Source organism: Miniopterus natalensis, chromosome 2, assembly GCF_054644295.1.
Source record: "Miniopterus natalensis isolate mMinNat1 chromosome 2, mMinNat1.hap1, whole genome shotgun sequence".
Taxonomy (NCBI): domain Eukaryota; kingdom Metazoa; phylum Chordata; class Mammalia; order Chiroptera; family Miniopteridae; genus Miniopterus; species Miniopterus natalensis.
Window position 1 is genome coordinate 156,200,743 of NC_142082.1, and position 17,218 is coordinate 156,217,960.

At 33.5% G+C, this 17,218-nt stretch overlaps 2 protein-coding genes across 2 annotated transcripts in view; one reads left to right on the top strand and one right to left on the bottom strand.

Moving 5' to 3' along the window:
• KRAS (KRas proto-oncogene, GTPase) overlaps window positions 1–14,901 on the top strand; it is a 41,595-nt gene extending 26,694 nt beyond the window's left edge. Inside the window, exon 5 of the mRNA XM_087814753.1 lies at window positions 10,457–14,901. Within this exon, the coding sequence (XP_087670879.1) occupies window positions 10,457–10,573 (117 nt within the window). The 3' untranslated portion in view covers window positions 10,574–14,901. The remainder of the gene's footprint in view (window positions 1–10,456) is intronic.
• A 253-nt stretch (window positions 14,902–15,154) lies between these two features.
• ETFRF1 (electron transfer flavoprotein regulatory factor 1) lies at window positions 15,155–16,920 on the bottom strand. Its single transcript, XM_016197385.2, has 2 exons — window positions 16,139–16,920; window positions 15,155–16,057 (listed from the first exon to the last, which is right to left on the bottom strand). Exons 1-2 carry the CDS (start codon window positions 16,181–16,183, stop codon window positions 15,836–15,838), a joined length of 267 nt encoding a protein of 88 aa, XP_016052871.1. The 5' UTR covers window positions 16,184–16,920; the 3' UTR covers window positions 15,155–15,835.
• Between the last annotated feature and the right edge of the window lie 298 nt (window positions 16,921–17,218).

Genomic DNA, 17,218 nt, shown 5'->3' on the forward strand with positions numbered 1-17,218 from the left:
TGTGCACTTCTGTTCCTACATAAATATTTGCACTTGTTCTTAATGTTTAATAAGTGACATTTGAAAGTGAGTATATGTGGCAATAAGCCATATTTCTCAGGAATAAATTATTAAGTGCCAGTTAATGCTTAGCAACTAGCCACAATTGGGTATTGAATGTTTCAGCTATACTTTGTCTTTAAAAATTACCTATAAATTTTGGGATATGAAACCAGTGTTCTGTGCCAATGGTTTAAGGTGAACACAAGGATAAATAATAATCTCTTGATGTCAGTATGACCTTAAAGCATATTACCAAGAAATAAGAAGTAGTTAAATCTGAGAAAATATGGTAAATAATTGAGTCCTTAAAATCTAATTTAAATTTCTTATTAGTAAAAATTAATAAAGAGTCACTCTGGAATAATTATTTCTGTGTTAATTACTTTAGCCACTGAGGTCCTAATACGGAATCATTTGGTGGTGGGTAGTAATCTCTTTTTAATCGTTGGCTTCCAATTCTCTCTGCATTGCTGGAAACAAAATCATATATTCTGGTGATGGGGATGTGCACACTTACAAAGTAGACTCTTTCAAACTGATTTTAGAAATAAGTTACAATCAAATTTTGCTTCTGCTAAATTAGTAGAGAACCAAAACCCTCTTTTTCTCCTCTCATAGAATGTTTTAATACTTCTACATTGACCTTGTAACTTTTTAAAACAGGAGTAAATCTTTACATTCTTAACAAATATGAGCTTTTACCTGGTTTGTTTTACACACACACATACATATATATATTTAAACTCCTTACATTAATTTTCAAATTGAAAGAGAATCATGTGTGAACATATCTTTTTATTTTTTTAATCCTCACCCGAGGATATTTTTCCTATTGCTTTTTAGAGAGAGAGGAATGGAGAGAGAGAGAGAAACATCGATGTGAGAGAGACTCATCGATTGGTTGCTCCCACATGCACCCCAACCAGGGCCTGGGATCAAGCCTGCAACCAAGGTACATGTTCTTGGCCAGAATCGAACCAGGACCCTTCATTCCACGGTCTAACCACTGAGACAAATCAGCCAAGCCATGTGTGAACAAATCTTAAATGCTAGCTCATGCTTTACATTTTACATGCTTTACAAAAGTCATTTTAATGCCTTATATTATTTAACGCTGAGGATTTCTAATATATAATTTTTGCAAGGACTTGGGAGTAAAAGTAAATCCTCTCCTTGAGAATTAATGCTAAATATAAAATACTAAAAATTTTATATACAGGTACAAGTGGTTATGTAATTTAAAGTTCCAGTATATTTAATGATTTCCAAAAATGGTTGGAAATTTTTATTTTGTAGTTAGCTTAACTAGCTAGTTGATTAAATTGATGTCATTCAAAATAAGGTACAAATTTTCTAGGACTCTAGTGCTTTTTATATGAGATAGCAGAATACAAATATGTCACAGGATGGTATAACTTTGAGATGTACATTTTAATATATAATCAAAATATTTAAATGCCCACTTCTTAACTGAAACTTAAGTTTATGAATTTTAAGTTAAAGTATTACTGTAACGGTAAATTACCAGACTCTACCATAGCAGTTCTTGATATGTTTTTGAGATTTATAAAAATTAATATACCCTAAAGAATTGAAGTGCCTTCTTTTTCTTTAACTATTATAAACAATGGATGTGCGATGACTTCGGCATACACAAATTAAGCCTTAACTGTTGACTGACTTCGGTTAATACTAGAGTGGCTGATTCTCTGTGCCGAATTTAATTTAAAACTACAAATCGTACATTTGATATGTATTAGCTTTTTAGGTGTGAGTCCATTTAGTCACATTTGGTTCCTAGAAAGACTGATGTTACCAATCCCAGAGTGTTAAAATATTCTAATTCCCATAGTGAGTATTCATTCTTAAAATTAAAAAACCCATTAAGCTTAAAGTTAAATTGTGCAATAAAATAGACTAGCTTTCCTAAACACTTAATTCTTTGAGAAGAATGCACACAAATATACCTTTTAAGTTAATTTGCACTACATTTAGATTAATATTTGTGTGCTTTTCTCTTTTAGATGTAAGCTTGTGGACAAACTAGCAGTACAGTTAACACCTTGTCCCACTTGGCTACTGCCTAATTTTCTGGACTGGAAAAGATACTAAAAACTTTGTTGATCTCTATATGGCCTTATATGATTGTGTTTGTTGTCATAGTTTTCTTCCCATAGCCTTAAGCAAGAGAAGTCCCTTTTGCCTGTGTAGTGTGTTTGAATAAGAATACTAGAAAGTATAAGGCCAATATAATTGGATTCTGTTCTAAAAATTATTTTAAAGACTTGTAATAAGGATTCAGAATGCACTGCTCCTGTTTTGTGTGTATGTTAAACAGTTTATAATGTTTAGAATCTTATGGTAAACAGCCCTCATTTAGCATTTTTATTTAAATAATGTAGCCATCCACAAAAGTTCCAGTTTCAGCTCCACTTGTCCATCCTAGAAATTCACTGGACAGTGTTGCAATTGAAGATAGAACTCAAGATTCCAGTCCCTTGACTTAATTTTGAGGTGTGTGTGTGCAGGGGTTTTGTTTTTTTAAAAAACAAAGGTTAAAATTCTTTTTTGAACCACTTTCCTCCTCACTCCCCACACAGGATTTGAGTGGGAGTGTTGGGGGTCAGTGCTATATAAATCATTTGTTTTCCCTAAGTCAAAGAAATAATTTAAATCTAACTTTAGGTTTTGATTAATTCTGTGACTAGCAAACTAAAATGATTGCACTAATACCTGTACTTAAGGTTTTTAGAATCTCCTCTAATTGCTAATGTAAATTTTTAAAAATAAATTCTAATTCCATTACAAAACAAAACTGACTTTAAAGAACAAACCAGGATTCAAGCCATATTTTAAAACTGCATCCCCAGTTTTATTCAAGCAATCTGATGTCTGTTTTAAAAAGAAATTCTCAAGTAAAGCTCATAATTTCAAACTTCTTGCACATGGCTGTCCCAATAAATTACTATTACCAATGAAACAGACTTTAAAGAAGTTGTGTTTTACAATGCAGAGAGTGGAGGATGCTTTTTATACATTGGTGAGAGAGATCCGACAATACAGATTGAAAAAAATCAGCAAAGAAGAAAAGACTCCTGGCTGTGTGAAAATTAAAAAATGCATTATAATGTAAAATCTGGTAAGTTCAGCATATTAATTTTGGCAGAAAGCAGATCTTTCAAAGGTAACAAGTAGCAACCACTTTAGACCTACCTAGGTATGGGCTTTAAATTTGAAATATTAAAAGAAACCACAGAGGGGAGGAGGGTGGAGGGATGGATGAAAAAGGTGAAAGAGTAAGAGGTAAAAAAATAAATTAAAAAAAAAAATTCCCAGAAGACTTTAAAATAAAAAAAAAAGTGTCTTAAAAATAAGAAACATAGTTTGTTTCCACAGTTAGTATATTTTAATTTTTAATCTAATGGGTATTAGTTATAACTGAGGCAGCTTTGATGGCTCTAGACCACTCTACATTTGTCACAGGGTCTAGAAAGAAAAAATAGAAGAAACCACTTAAGGTTGAATGGTCCAGAAGGTAGAAAAGGGCCACTGTTAACAGTTCTAACTCAGTGGCATCAACATCACTTTCTACTCAAGTTAGAAACCCTGGGAGTCTTCTGGTGACTCCGACATCCTTCTTTTTCACCCCCATTTGGAGACAACTGCAGATTTTTATAATGTTCTAATTTTTACCACTTCATTAGTTCAGGCCCCTTTTGTTTTTTGCTGGGACTGTTATAACCTCTGATTTGGCTTACCTGTTGTCTTCATTCACAGTATAACCGAGATCCGTACTTAAATATTGCTCTCTTAAAATCCGGTCACCGGCTTCCTATTAACTATGGAATCAAACCTCCAATTTCACATCATGTTATTTATGGTTCTTAACACCTTCCTACCCCTCCAGCCTTTGGCCTTATCTCTGAAAACTCCTTGGAAATTTTTTGGTCCTTACGCAAATGAACACCATGTATTATTTTCTTACCTTCCCTTGAGTCTTGGCTGCTGCCTTTGTTTGGAATACTAGTATTCTTATCCCCTAGTCTCATTAATTAGCTAACACTCTTTTATGATTCTGTAATCTCCTATTGTCTAAGACTCTTTCTTTAAACCCTTAGAATGAATATATGACCTTCTTGATACATTGAAATAACCTTTTATATTTGATTCCTGTACAGTAGAATCTTAGAGAGCCAGAATCACATATTTTTGTATGATCATGGCCTAATGAGGTTCTTGGTACTTAATAGCTGCTCCTTTGGATTTTATTGCATGGGAATTTTCAGTTTCCTTCCTTAACCCATATTATATTTGGTTTTGCTCGGAAAACATTTCATTTAACAGATGCCATAAATTTTATGCCAAAGCTTTAGAGTTTAATGTATATTGTTTGTAATATATAATGTTCTGTGAGAACATGAAATAAAATTGTAGGATACATTTATTGTGCTGATTAAACTAAGGTAGGTAGTCTTTATTATATGATTTTATGATCAGAAATAATGGAGCTCCCAAAATTATGAAATGTACATCTGAATAGTAGGTTCCGTCCCAAAAGATATTGCGTGGTCTGGTACTAATCTAAACTCAGAAGAAGAAACAAAGCATGACTGGCATTAATTTTTATTGAGATTTATGAACTCTTGATATTTTTTTAGTATCATTATCTAAAGCAATATATTAATTTAGAAGGTGTGGTAAAATTGAACATTGCAATGCATTGAAAAAACAAACTTCTTAAATTACAGTAGCCATGAGCAGATTTAAGTGATTAATTTTTAATTTTAATTAATTTTATTTTTTCCTCCTATTATCTTACTATTAGGTGATTTTTAAAGCGGAACTATTTAGAATAAAGTTTTATGCTTTCATTTTTATTTAAACAAAGATGGAAAAATATACTTTTCTAAAATTTCTCATTTGTGCAAACTGTTTTCAGTGACTAGTGTGAATGGGAATGTCAGATAATTGTTGGGCATGATGAACTGAATTCTTCTCTTTTCAGTTGACATGGATAGCATTTATATAAAGAAAAAAGTGTACTTGGTAATACTTAACATTTTAAGTAAGAATATTTTTACAAAATTAACTTGACAGTGATAAATAGGTACAAATTAGTTTTTCTTAGTCCTAAATTGAATAAGTTTAAACAAAATAATTACTGGGATACTACTTTTGTCATATATGTGTGTATGAGAATGACTAGTTCACATGTGAAAAAAAGGCATTTACTGCTGTTTTAATTGTAATATTTCTCTAATCATTGAAATTATTTAATTTTAGTAAGATTGTGTAGAAAGGAGAGTTCAGTGCAATGTGAACCTAAAATACTTGTCAGAATCTTAGCAGGTAATGTTAACAGATTCGATTTTTGTTGTCTCCTAAATACTTGTTACCTGCTTAGAATCTGTTCTTCTTTATATCCATCTTGTGGTTTTTCATTTCATTTGCTGCACTGTTTTTCTTCATTGACATTTTTCTTCATTATAAAAGTTGAAATGGAGTAGACTATGTATGGATATGTGATCGAAGAGAGTTTGTGAAGGTTAAGTGAGGTGGATTAGAGACTCTTCTAAGTATTCCATTCTAAAGGTTTATGATTATAAATTAGCCAAGGGTTGTTGAGCTATAAAATTATTCTTTATTATATCATTGTAAGTTTTTTGCTTTTTATTTGTTAAGAAGATTAGCATGAAGGTTTATATATATTAAGCCTTGATTGTATTGCTGATAAATTATGTCTTACCACTTTTCCTCACTGCTTTGGGTGAAACAAAAGCATATGCTGTATCAGTAATGATTTCAGAAAGTGGGGAGCACTCAATGAGTGCAGCTTGGGGACTTCATTGGGGAACTTTTTTATTCACTAGTATTCATATCAATAATGCTGGTTTTTATCTTACTATTTGTTTAAATGTGAGCAAGCCTCTTATTACTATTCTGTGTTCACTTAAAAAATGTTGGTAATATTCCTCTGAATTTTAGATCTGTTGTAAAAATTAGATAAATGAAACTTGAAAATGCTCTGATTTAGTTTTGCTATTATTTTGAAATATTTATTTTGGAAGATTTTAGTAATACAATAAAGGAGAAATCATATCACTTAAATTTTAAATTATTTTCAAGATAACTTAACAAATGTGCATATGAATATCAACAGAGGTGGTTAAAATGAGTAAAAATCCAGTGTTCATTGTTCTTAAGCTAACTTGATTTATACAACTTTATTTGTTGAGTATTGGTTCCTAAGATTCCCTCTAGCGTTTAGGTTTAAAAGCCTGTTATGTTAACAGGCTTTTTATTTAATTTTAATTCTTTTATATTTTTAAAAATTTACCTTTATTGTTGAAAGTATTACAGATGTCCCTGTGTTTCCCCCATTGATCCTCTCTACCTTGTACCCCTCCCCCCACGGCTTCACCCCACTGTCGTCTGTGTCCATGGGTCATACATATATGCATATAAAATCTTATGTTAATTTCTCCCCACCCACTCCTTCCCTGTCAGATTCGCCTTCCCTCTCAGATTCATCAGTCTGTTCCATGATTCTGTGTCTTTGGATCTATTTTGTTCATCGGTTTATTTTATTCATTGGTTTATTTTGTTCATTAGAGTCCACATATGGGTAAGATCATGTGACACATCTTTCTCTGGCTGGCTTATTTCCCTTAGCATAATACTCTCCAGGTCCCTCCATGCTGTCTCAAAGGGTAAGGAATCCTTTGTTTTTACAGCTGCATAGTATTCCATTGTGTAAATATCCAAGAAGATGCTTGATATGATTTCAGTCTTCTTGAACTTGTGGAGACTTATTTTGTGTACTGACATATGGTCTGCCTTTGAGAATGTCCCATGTGCACTTGAGGAGAATGCCTGTTCTGCAGCTTTGGAGTGGAATGTTCTATAAATGTCAGTTAAATCCATCTGATCTAGTGTGTCATTTAGAGTCACTGTTTCCTTGTTGATTTTTTTGTCTGGAAGATCTATCCAGTAAAGTCAGTGGGGTGTTAAAAGTCCCCTACTATGACTGTATTGCTGTTGATCTTTCCTTTAAAGTCCTCCAGAAGTCCCCCCCCAACCCCCGCCTGTGTGAGTCTTTTGTTCTGAGGTGGGTCTCTTGTAGACAGCGTATATTTGGGTTTGTTTTTGTTCTTTTTTTCTTTTTAATTTATCTTTATTGTTGAAAGTATTACATATCTCCCCCTTTGTTTCCCCATTGATCCCCTCCACCCCGCACCCACCATCCCCCTGCCCCCCAGGCCTTCACCACACCATTGTCTCTGTCCGCCAGTTATGCATTGGGTCTTGTTTTCTTATCCATTCAGCTACCCTATGTCTTTTGGTTGTGACATTTAATTCATTTATATTTAAGGTTATTATGGATAGGTACTTAACTGTTGCCATTTTATTTCTTTATGCCTATGTTTCTCGTTCCCTCTATTTCAGCTTCTTATTATAGTAGTCTCTTTAACATTTCCTGCAATGCTGGTTTGGCGGTAATAAACTCCTTTAGCCTTTTTTTTTGGTCTGGAAAGCTTTGTTTCACCATCTAATTTGAATGATAGCCTTGCTGGATAGAGTATTCTTGGTTTCAGATCCTTGTTTTGCATTACCTTGAATACTTCATGCATTCCCTTCCGACCTGTAGAGTTTCTGATGAAAAATCAGCTGACAGCCTTATGGGAGCTCCTTTGTAGGTAACAGCTTGCTTTTCTCTTGCTGCCTTTAAGATTCTCTCTTTGTCTTGAATTTTTGGCATTTTAATTATGATGTGTCTGAGCGTGGGCCTCTTTGGGTTCTTTTTGCTTGGGACTCTCTGTGCCTCCTGAACTTGTGTGACTTTTTCCTTGACCAGGTTAGGGAAGTTTTCTGCCATTATTTCTTCAAACAGGTTCTCTATCCCTTGCTTACTTTCAACCTCTTCTGGTATTCCTGTAATGTGAATATTGTTACGTTTCATATTGTCCCACAGCTCCATTAGATTGTTCTTTTGTTTTTCAGTTGTTTTTTCTTTCAGGTTCTGTGATTGAGTGATTTTTTTCTAGCCTGTCTTCTAATTTGCTGATCCGATCCTCAGCTTCCCTAATCTGCTGTTCATTACTTCCAAAGTTGTTTTATTTTCATTTCTACTATGTCATTCTTAATTTCCTTCATAGTTTCTGTATCTTTTTTCATGCTGTTGAGCATCATGATCAGTATTCTGAACTCTACATCTGATAGATTGCTTATCTCCATTTCATTTAGCTCTTCTTCTGGAGGATTCTTTTGTTCTTTCATTTGGAGCTTGTTTTTTTTGTTTCCCCGTTTTGACTGCCTGTTTGGATTTGTTTCTATGTATTAGGTAGATCTGCTAGGACTCCCAGTCTTTTGGAGGGTCTCTGGTGCAGGCCAATGTCAGATGCTGTTTGTGACTGGCCTTGAGTACCCTGTTTGAAGTTTTCCACACTCCACAGCTTCTCAGTTCTGCTGCTGCGGCTGGGTGTATTTGGACAGGATCAGGATGTGCACCAAGGTCTGCTTTTCCAAGCCTTGGGTCTAGAATCAAATCAGGCAAAGACTCAAAGCACCCAGAGGTTGATTGTTATTCAGTCTTTTAAGGAGCCTCAGGCTGTAGAAACTTCACAGGGCGGGGCCAGTGGTTTTCCAGTAGGGTAGGGCAATTGCTTCCCCTCCAGGGAAAAGCTGCTTGGAAGATAAATGTCTGCCTAAGATGTCTTCTGCTATGTGGGGTAATGACTCAGCACCAGGGTCCAGATGGGTGCCCTCTGATATCTATTCCCTCAGCCAGCCCCCCTGGATTCTCCTCACACTGCTCTAATCCACTCTGCCTTCCCTCTGCTGGAGCCCAGGGTGAATGGCTGCACAAAAAACTTTGTGTATTGGCCCTTTAAGAACGTGCCTGTATTTCCAGCCATCTCTTCCTGGCAGACAGAAACCCTGCTGCTTTTCACAGCCAGGTATTATATGGGCCCCTTTCTCAGTTCTGGTGCTCTGGGCTGGGGAGCCCAGCTTGGGGTTTAGACCCCAGAGTGCTCAGTGGGAACCCCCCAACAGCTGAGCTATCCCTCTGGACCTTCAGCTGCTGCCTGTGGGAGCCCAGCCAGCCCTCTCATGCCTCCACACTTCCTACCAGTCTATGTGGTCTCCACTTTTTGTCCTTGGCTACGATGGTGCTCTCCAGCTGGTCTTCAGTTGCAGTTGATCATCCAGGGTGGTTTTCTGATATTTTAGTTGTAATTCCAGTTTGGTCCTGGGAGAGTGTCAGTGTAGCTTCCACTCAATCTGCTGTCATCTTGTATCTCCTCTTAACAGGCTTTTAAAAGTAGTTACTACTCAGTTGAATAGATTTTAAAATATATAGAAGATAATATTTTTCTTTAATTTTTTAAATTTTGCTTTTATATGTAATTTAATGGGGACATGAGAAGAACTGACTGTATTGATCTTGTATAATTTTAGTATTGCAGTTAAAATCTGTCCTGCTACCATATTCAGAGTTCCACTTTTCACATTATGAATTATTAGGTTGAAAATAACTGACTTAAAATCACTTTCAACCATTACTGATTTAGATACATTGCTTTGATCACAAATAGATGTCGGCTAAAATGACGAAATGGATATTTCTTTAAAGGTATACCATTTGTCTTTATATAGCAAATTTTTGAATACTTAATGTACCAAACAGAAACTAAAACAATAAGTAAAATAGAATCTTCTATAAATTGGTAACTTACACCACTATTTAAATGATTTAGCCCCCTTTTCCATAAATCAGAGTATTATGTTTTCAAAGTAGTGTCTTGTATTGGGTCACTTTATATGATTAAGTACAATTGAAACTTAATGCCTTAATATGGTATATAATATTTGAAAACTGGAAGTATATTCAAATACTGTTCACTTCTTGGTAACTGTCTAAATCTAATAGATTTAAATAAGTATTGAACCAGAGCTCAAATATTGTTTCTGTGAATTTTTATGAAAATGGTATATTTATTTACATGGCTTAATATTCATGTGTAGAGACTCAGGGATAATTAAGTATAAATACATAATCACATATATACACACATTTGGATTTTGGTTACCAAGGTGTGCCAATATGTAAAAATTAGTAGCAAATTAAGTTCAGGGAAAAAGTCATTTGTGAAGCTTCTGTAAGATTCTGCGCCATTGCTTTTCATTTCCTTTTCTTAAAATCAGTGTTCCTGTTTATAACGTTGACAAAATATCCATGAAGAAGACATTAAAGAATCTTAAATGTCTGATATTCAGTTTCCTATAGAGAAATGTGAAGTGTCCTTATTCTTTCTCAGTATTAATATTTCCATTAGTGATATATCTTTCCTGTTACTTATGCAATTTAAATCATCGTATATATTCACATTTTAATACTTGTTTTATATTTCAGGGTGTTGACGATGCCTTCTATACATTAGTTCGAGAAATTCGAAAACATAAAGAAAAGATGAGCAAAGATGGTAAAAAGAAGAAAAAGAAGTCAAAGACAAAGTGTATAATTATGTAAATACAATTTGTACTTTTTTCTTAAGGTATACTTAAGTAAAAGTGGTAATTTTTGTACATTACACTAAATTATTAGCATTTGTTTTACTTTAGCCATTACCTAATTTTTTTCCCCTGCTCCATCCAGACTATTAGCTTTTATCTTGAATGCTTATTTTAAAATGACAGTGGAAACTTTTTCCCCTCTAAGTGCCAGTATTCCCTGAATTTTTGTTTTTGAAACTAGCAATGCCTGTGAAAAAGAAACTAAATACCTGAGATTTCTTTCTTGGGGTTTTTGGTGCATGCAGTTGATTACTTCCTATTTTTCTTACCAATTGTGAACTTTGGTGTGAAACAAATTAATGAAGCTTTTGAATCCTCCTTATTCTGTGTTTTATCTAATCACACACATGGATTAATTACTAATTATAACTTCAGTTGAGATTTCATGATTGGTTTTACCAAAACATTGAGGGAACACGAATTTCTGAGCTTCCTGTAGATTCATCTTGCCGACATCATGTCCTCTAGTTTCAGTCACCCTTAATGAATGTAAATGTACACTGTTCACAAAGACTTTTTTCCTCTTTCCACTGCTATTTGTCATAGTCATGTTCCCCAAATATTATATTTTTTCTATAAAAGGAAAAAAATGGAAAAAAAGACAAGTCAATGGAAAATATTAAAACGCCATTTACTTTCCATATTAGATATTCCTATAATACTCTTAATAGCTTTTCCTGTTAATGCAGACCCAGTATGTAATAAGGATTATAGCAACCATTTGGGGGCTATATTTACATGCTACTAAATTTTTGTAATAATTGAAAAAAATTTTAACATGTATAAAGATTCTCATAGGAATTAACTATAGTCTCCCTGTGTCAGATTGCTCTTTCCTAGCATAACTTTAAACCTTTTCTTGAACTTCCGTCTTTGAATAAAGTTTTAATTCTGGTAGTGATATTAAAGATTATTTGAGTCAGTTAGCTTAGTAGGTGTTAAAGAGAACAAGTTGAAGGCCAGGCCCTGTGTGAAGAAGCCCTGAGCTTCACTGAGTTTCACAGTATGGAGTGCATCCCTATGGCCTTCCCGTGTTGTCAAGCATTGGTTGGTTAAAAATGGGAAGTAGGAGAGATTTGGCTAGCTCAGCAAGATACATTCTCACTGTGTGGTGGTTCTGTTGACAAATCAGGAACATAACTTTAAAAAAAAAGAACAACAACAGAACTTAAAAAATATATTTTAAATGAGAATTGGGATAGGGCAAAGCTTTAATTTTTTTAAATAGTGAAGGGAAAAAGTTTCAAAGTCTCTAATATGGCTAGTTCTCTTAACACTGTTAAAGTAACATTTCATAAATACTTTACAAGTCTGGTCCATTTTTAAGAATAATGCTTTAAAATAGATAAATCAACAAAATGATTCAATGCATTTAAAATGTTTCTTATTTTAAGATATTTAAAGTGAGATGGTACATTGAGGTGAAAATATCACTGGACTAGGAGGAAGGTAACTTAGATTTTTGGTGTCTTTTACAACTTCGATTTTAGGCAAATCACTTATCCATTTCTTCATGTTAAGTCATCTCAAGGCTATAGCTAGCATTACAATTATGTGATTTACATTCAGTTTACATTAAAATATACCTATTTACCATTCTCAGCATAATCTGTAACTTATTACCTGTGCTAACATCTTCAGTGCCGGTCTTAGGCAAAATTGTGCAAGAGGTGAAATTTATTTTTGAATATCCTTTCTCCAAATTCAAGACCCTTCTCCCATATTAGTGTCATCTTGCCTGCCTACCTTTCTATGTGACCCATGACTTGATGCTTTTTCTTTAATATGTCTAATTCCCTTAACCTCAAAATTTATTGCTGCTTTGGGTATCGCTTTGAAGGTTTCCCATCAGGTCACATTCGAATGCCCTATGTCTTATTTCCCCCAAGCTCAACATAATCTGAGATACTACGGTGGGATTCGACCTAATGGCTAATTTTGAGGTGGTGGCTGTAGCAATTTAACCTTGATCCTTTGAATATCATGTTTGCTGTCTGGTCCATTAGTGACTACGTAGCGATTTTCATACCTGCTATGAGTAGACGGAACCCTATCCAGTGGAAGAATGATTTAATAAAAGGTAGTGCTGAAAGAATTCCTTAGATAATCTGTAATTAGGACTGCTGAAAGAATTCCTTAGATAATCTATAATTAGGACTAGCCCTGGTAACAGTTACACATTGCTTTGTTTTAATAACTAAAATCTTACAATAAAAAATACTTTAAAATTTAATTCATAAAGTTTTTTAGCATGGTTCATTTATTCAGCATATTTGAGTGCCTCCTAAATGTCAGGCATTATGCCAGGCACTGAGGATATTATGGTAAAAGGGATATAATCTGTATGCTAAAATAGTGTTTATATTCTAGAGTGTTCTGTAGTATCTTTGTGAGGCATTTGGCACATGACCCAGTTTTGTAGAGAAGGGAGTTGGTCTCTTAAGGTTTCTTCCATTTCTGGAGTAATTATTTTGCTCTGATTCCAATTTAACTGTTTAATCAAGCTACTTTATATAAATCACTTTTACTTCATTGTTTTAAAGGAGTAAACTTGATTTTTTAAAAAATTTGGCATAATTGTGTGGTTCTATTGGGACAATTATAATATACATTAAGTTGTATGACATAATATTAAAATTTCCAAGTGTGTAATATTCTGGTGGTTCTATTTGTGTAAGTAATTAAAATAGACTTTTAAAATTAAATATTGAATTCTAAAATAGTTATATTTATCACAGTATGATTAAACAGATGCCCAAACTAATTCACAGAAAATTTCTGTATAAAAATCAGTAGGATTTCTGAAATGCTATGCTACACTACAGGTTTATGGAACATTATCTAGGTGGGTGGTAAGACATATAGAACCTCCTCTTATTTCTACCCTACAGAAAGAAATGGCCATACTTCAAGAATAGCAAGTGTATAATTGAGTGAGGGGATTTTTAGGACTCTTGAATTTTTGATGTAGCTGGACTTTTTTTTTTAATGCAGTGGTAATTATCCTTTATTATGTGAATTTTGAATGATTTGACGAAAGGTTTGTTTTCATAGAGATTTTAAAAGAAGAGAGATGATCCTAGAAGTAACATGTTATCTCATTATCACAGCCTTAAAGATAAAAATCCTTGTTGAAGTTGAAAGAAAATGCTAAATTACATAGTCTTAGACATGCACATGTTTGTGGAAGAGTGTATCAGAAGTATGTAGTCAATTTCGAGTGAATATTCCCAGTTAGGCATTTGAGGCTCGATTTTAACTGAGTCACACTGCATAGGAATTTAGAACCTAACTTTAATAGGTTATCAGAACCTTTGCCACTATTGCACAATTTTGTCCTAATATATAAAGAAACCTTAAGAGGCATGTTAAGTTGCAGTTTGCACAAGTTCATCTCATTTGTATTCCAGTGATTTTTTTTTTCTTCTAAACAATATATACACATTCAGTTTTTTGTAGGCAATAAACTATCACTTACACTTGTCAAAAAGTAATACTTTCTTGATAATTATATATTACTGATTTTTAAAAACCTATCAGCTACTATACAACTGAATTTATATTTAATAATTTCTCTGTTAATATTGGGTAGCATGAAATCTGCTTTGATAAATTGAACAGCATACAACTGGTAGCTGCAAATTCCTTCGGAAAATAAAATTATTTCTTTCTAAAGATATATTCTCATCAGTTCTTAAAACATAGTTATAACTAGATTAATACTTATTTTAGTTTAATAGTTTTAAGTGCCTGTTTGGGATGATGCTAGGTAATTTAGATGAATTTAGGGAAAATAAAATTATTACCTGCAGAGATGTCAATTAGAGGGTAACCCCTCCCCATAGAGTTAAATGGGTTATGTAATGTTTTATCCAAAAGTTTCCAGTTCCACTGTCTTGTGTTTTCATGTTGAAAATACTTTTGCATTTTTCCTTTGAGTGCCAATTTCTTACTAGTACTATTTCTTAATGTAACATGTTTACCTGGAATGTATTTTAACTATTTTTGTATAGTGTAAACTGAAACATGCACATTTTGTGCATCGTGCTTTTTTTGTGGGACATATGCAGTGTGATCCAGTTGTTTTCCATCATTTGGTTGCGCTGACCTAGGAATGTTGGTCATATCAAACATTACATTTAAAAATGACCACTCTTTTAATTAAAATTAACTTTTAAATGTTTATAGGAGTATGTGCTGTGAAGTGATCTGAAATTTGTAATATTTTTGTCATGAACTGTACTGCTCCTAATTATTGTAATGTAATAAAAATAGTTACGATGACTCTGGTAGTGTGTATTTCTTGATAGAAATTTGAAACATTTGCCCAACAATTGATACGGAATAGTTTATAAGCCACAGACATGATAATAGTAAATCTCTTTTTGCAGCTACAAGTTAGAAATATTCTTTATTTATGAAAAGTGCTGTGAACATTATGTAAAGGTCTGAGTGTTTGCTTAAGCTTAAAACCATCTTAGGTTTAAGTGCATTGTCATGTTAACTCATTTAGGAGTAGGTGCAAAACAGATCTGCCTTTATGACAAAAAAATAACATTATTTATTTTTATTAAAGAAGGTAATTGATACACATCAGGTGATTTGTTTTAGGCCCAAAGGGAGCTAGCAGCAAAATAATGGAAATATTGAATAGGTGTGTATGAAATCCCAATCACTGGTAGGCTATTTCAGGATCAGAAATAATCTTGATATATATTATTATTTCTACAGTTGCACTAAAATCACGACCAGGTGCTTGCTATTTGTTTTGTAGTGAACCTTGCTGTTGTACCAAGTGGGTCAAAAAATAAGGTACTCCAAAAATTAAGAGAATGTGCAAGAAATTATTTTGCCTAGTTACATGTGAATTAAGTGGCATTGTCAGTTAAATGGAGAAATGGGCTAATAATAATTGGCAAAAACCTATTAAAACTGTTTTAAGTACATTATTTTTTCATCTGAAATTAGGTGCTCAATAATTTATAATTTGTAGTTGGCAACATTATGTAGCTAAGTTGCCATTTTAGTATAAAATTGTGTATAAAAGGTGGCTGATAAAGCTCGCAGTATGAATAGAAGTTGAAATCTGTTTTAGTTCCGTAAGGCAGCTTAAGTATTTTTTACATGATGTATATGTTGCCACTTTAAGTTAGAATTACTTTTATATTTGCTATACATAAATAGCTGGCACTGGTTTTGAGTCAAATTATAGTAATGATCAGTTAGTTTCCTTGGTATCTGAATAATAGCGTTGTTTCATAGCTCTGTATTTCCTAAGGAAATATAAGGCTTCTAGCTCTTTCATTACAAATTCGCCCCGTCCAATAAGTTCTCTGATCTTCTCTGGGTCTTTCACATCTTTGTTTTTAAGGAAAACATTCTTCAGACGCCTTTTAAAATAGTCTGCTCCTTTTGGATAGTCCCGTCCAAGGTACAGCAGCTTAAAAAAGAAAGATTATATATTTCTAAACAAGCCATGTCATATAACAACATTTATAAAGTTGGCAACAGAATTACTTACATTTTTATAAAGATTCAGTACTTCTCCTCTTAAAGAATTGGCCATTTTTACTTATCAGGGAAAATATCCACTTTTAGACATAGCATACCTAAAGAAAAGGAAAGTATTTTTGCAAATAACTGTTTTGTAGTTAAAAAGTTTTACATGTTGGGAAAATGTTAACTTTTTAAATCCAATTAGTATTTTGAGCACTTTATGTTCCTGGCACTGGGATACAGCTCTGAACATTGAACACTGGTCAGATAACATACCTTCTCTCACAGAACTAACATCTCCTGAGGGAGACATAAGCAAACGATAATTATGAATTGTGACAAGTTCTATGAAGGAAATAGGATAACGAGAGAGAAAATGGATTGTACTTTTAACACCAGAGTAGGATGCATTAGAACTCGATTTGAATGTCAGCTGTATAATGTCGTATAGGTTACTTAATCTCAATTTCCATGTCAAAAGGAAGATTGTATTTATTCTGCTCTCAAGGCAAGGCCAGATCTGTTTGGAGAATGTTGAGAAGAGGTGTGGTCAAATCTAGAAGGGTGCTATCCTAAGAAAGGCTAAGAGTAGGAGAAACTTGCTGTATGAGTCATTGCAAGCTCACAATTAATGGTAGATGGGCAATAAGATTGGTGGTGAAGAGGCCAAGTGAATAACCCATAAATGGTTACATGTGCAGGCAACCTCAAATAGGACAGATTATACTTCATGTATAATTCGTTAATGCTACTAAGGAGACAGCTCCTTAAATGCACCATGACATCCTAAACATAGGAATAATTCCCAATATTCCTATGAGTGGGGATTAAATCATAAAATTCACAACATCATGAGCCAAGCCCAAAGTAAATGTTAATGTCATTCACAACCTCCTTTAAAATTCCGTAATCCCTTATTCCCAATAACCTATGAAAGTGGTTTTATACTTTATGTCCCTCATTAACAATTTTTATTTTGAAATAATTTCAACCTTGCAGAAAAGTTACCAACATACTACTAATCTTTTTTCCTGAATGATTTAAGAAGTTGCTAACACTCCGATCAGCCTGAATTCTTTGCACAGCCATCCAATAGAAATATGAG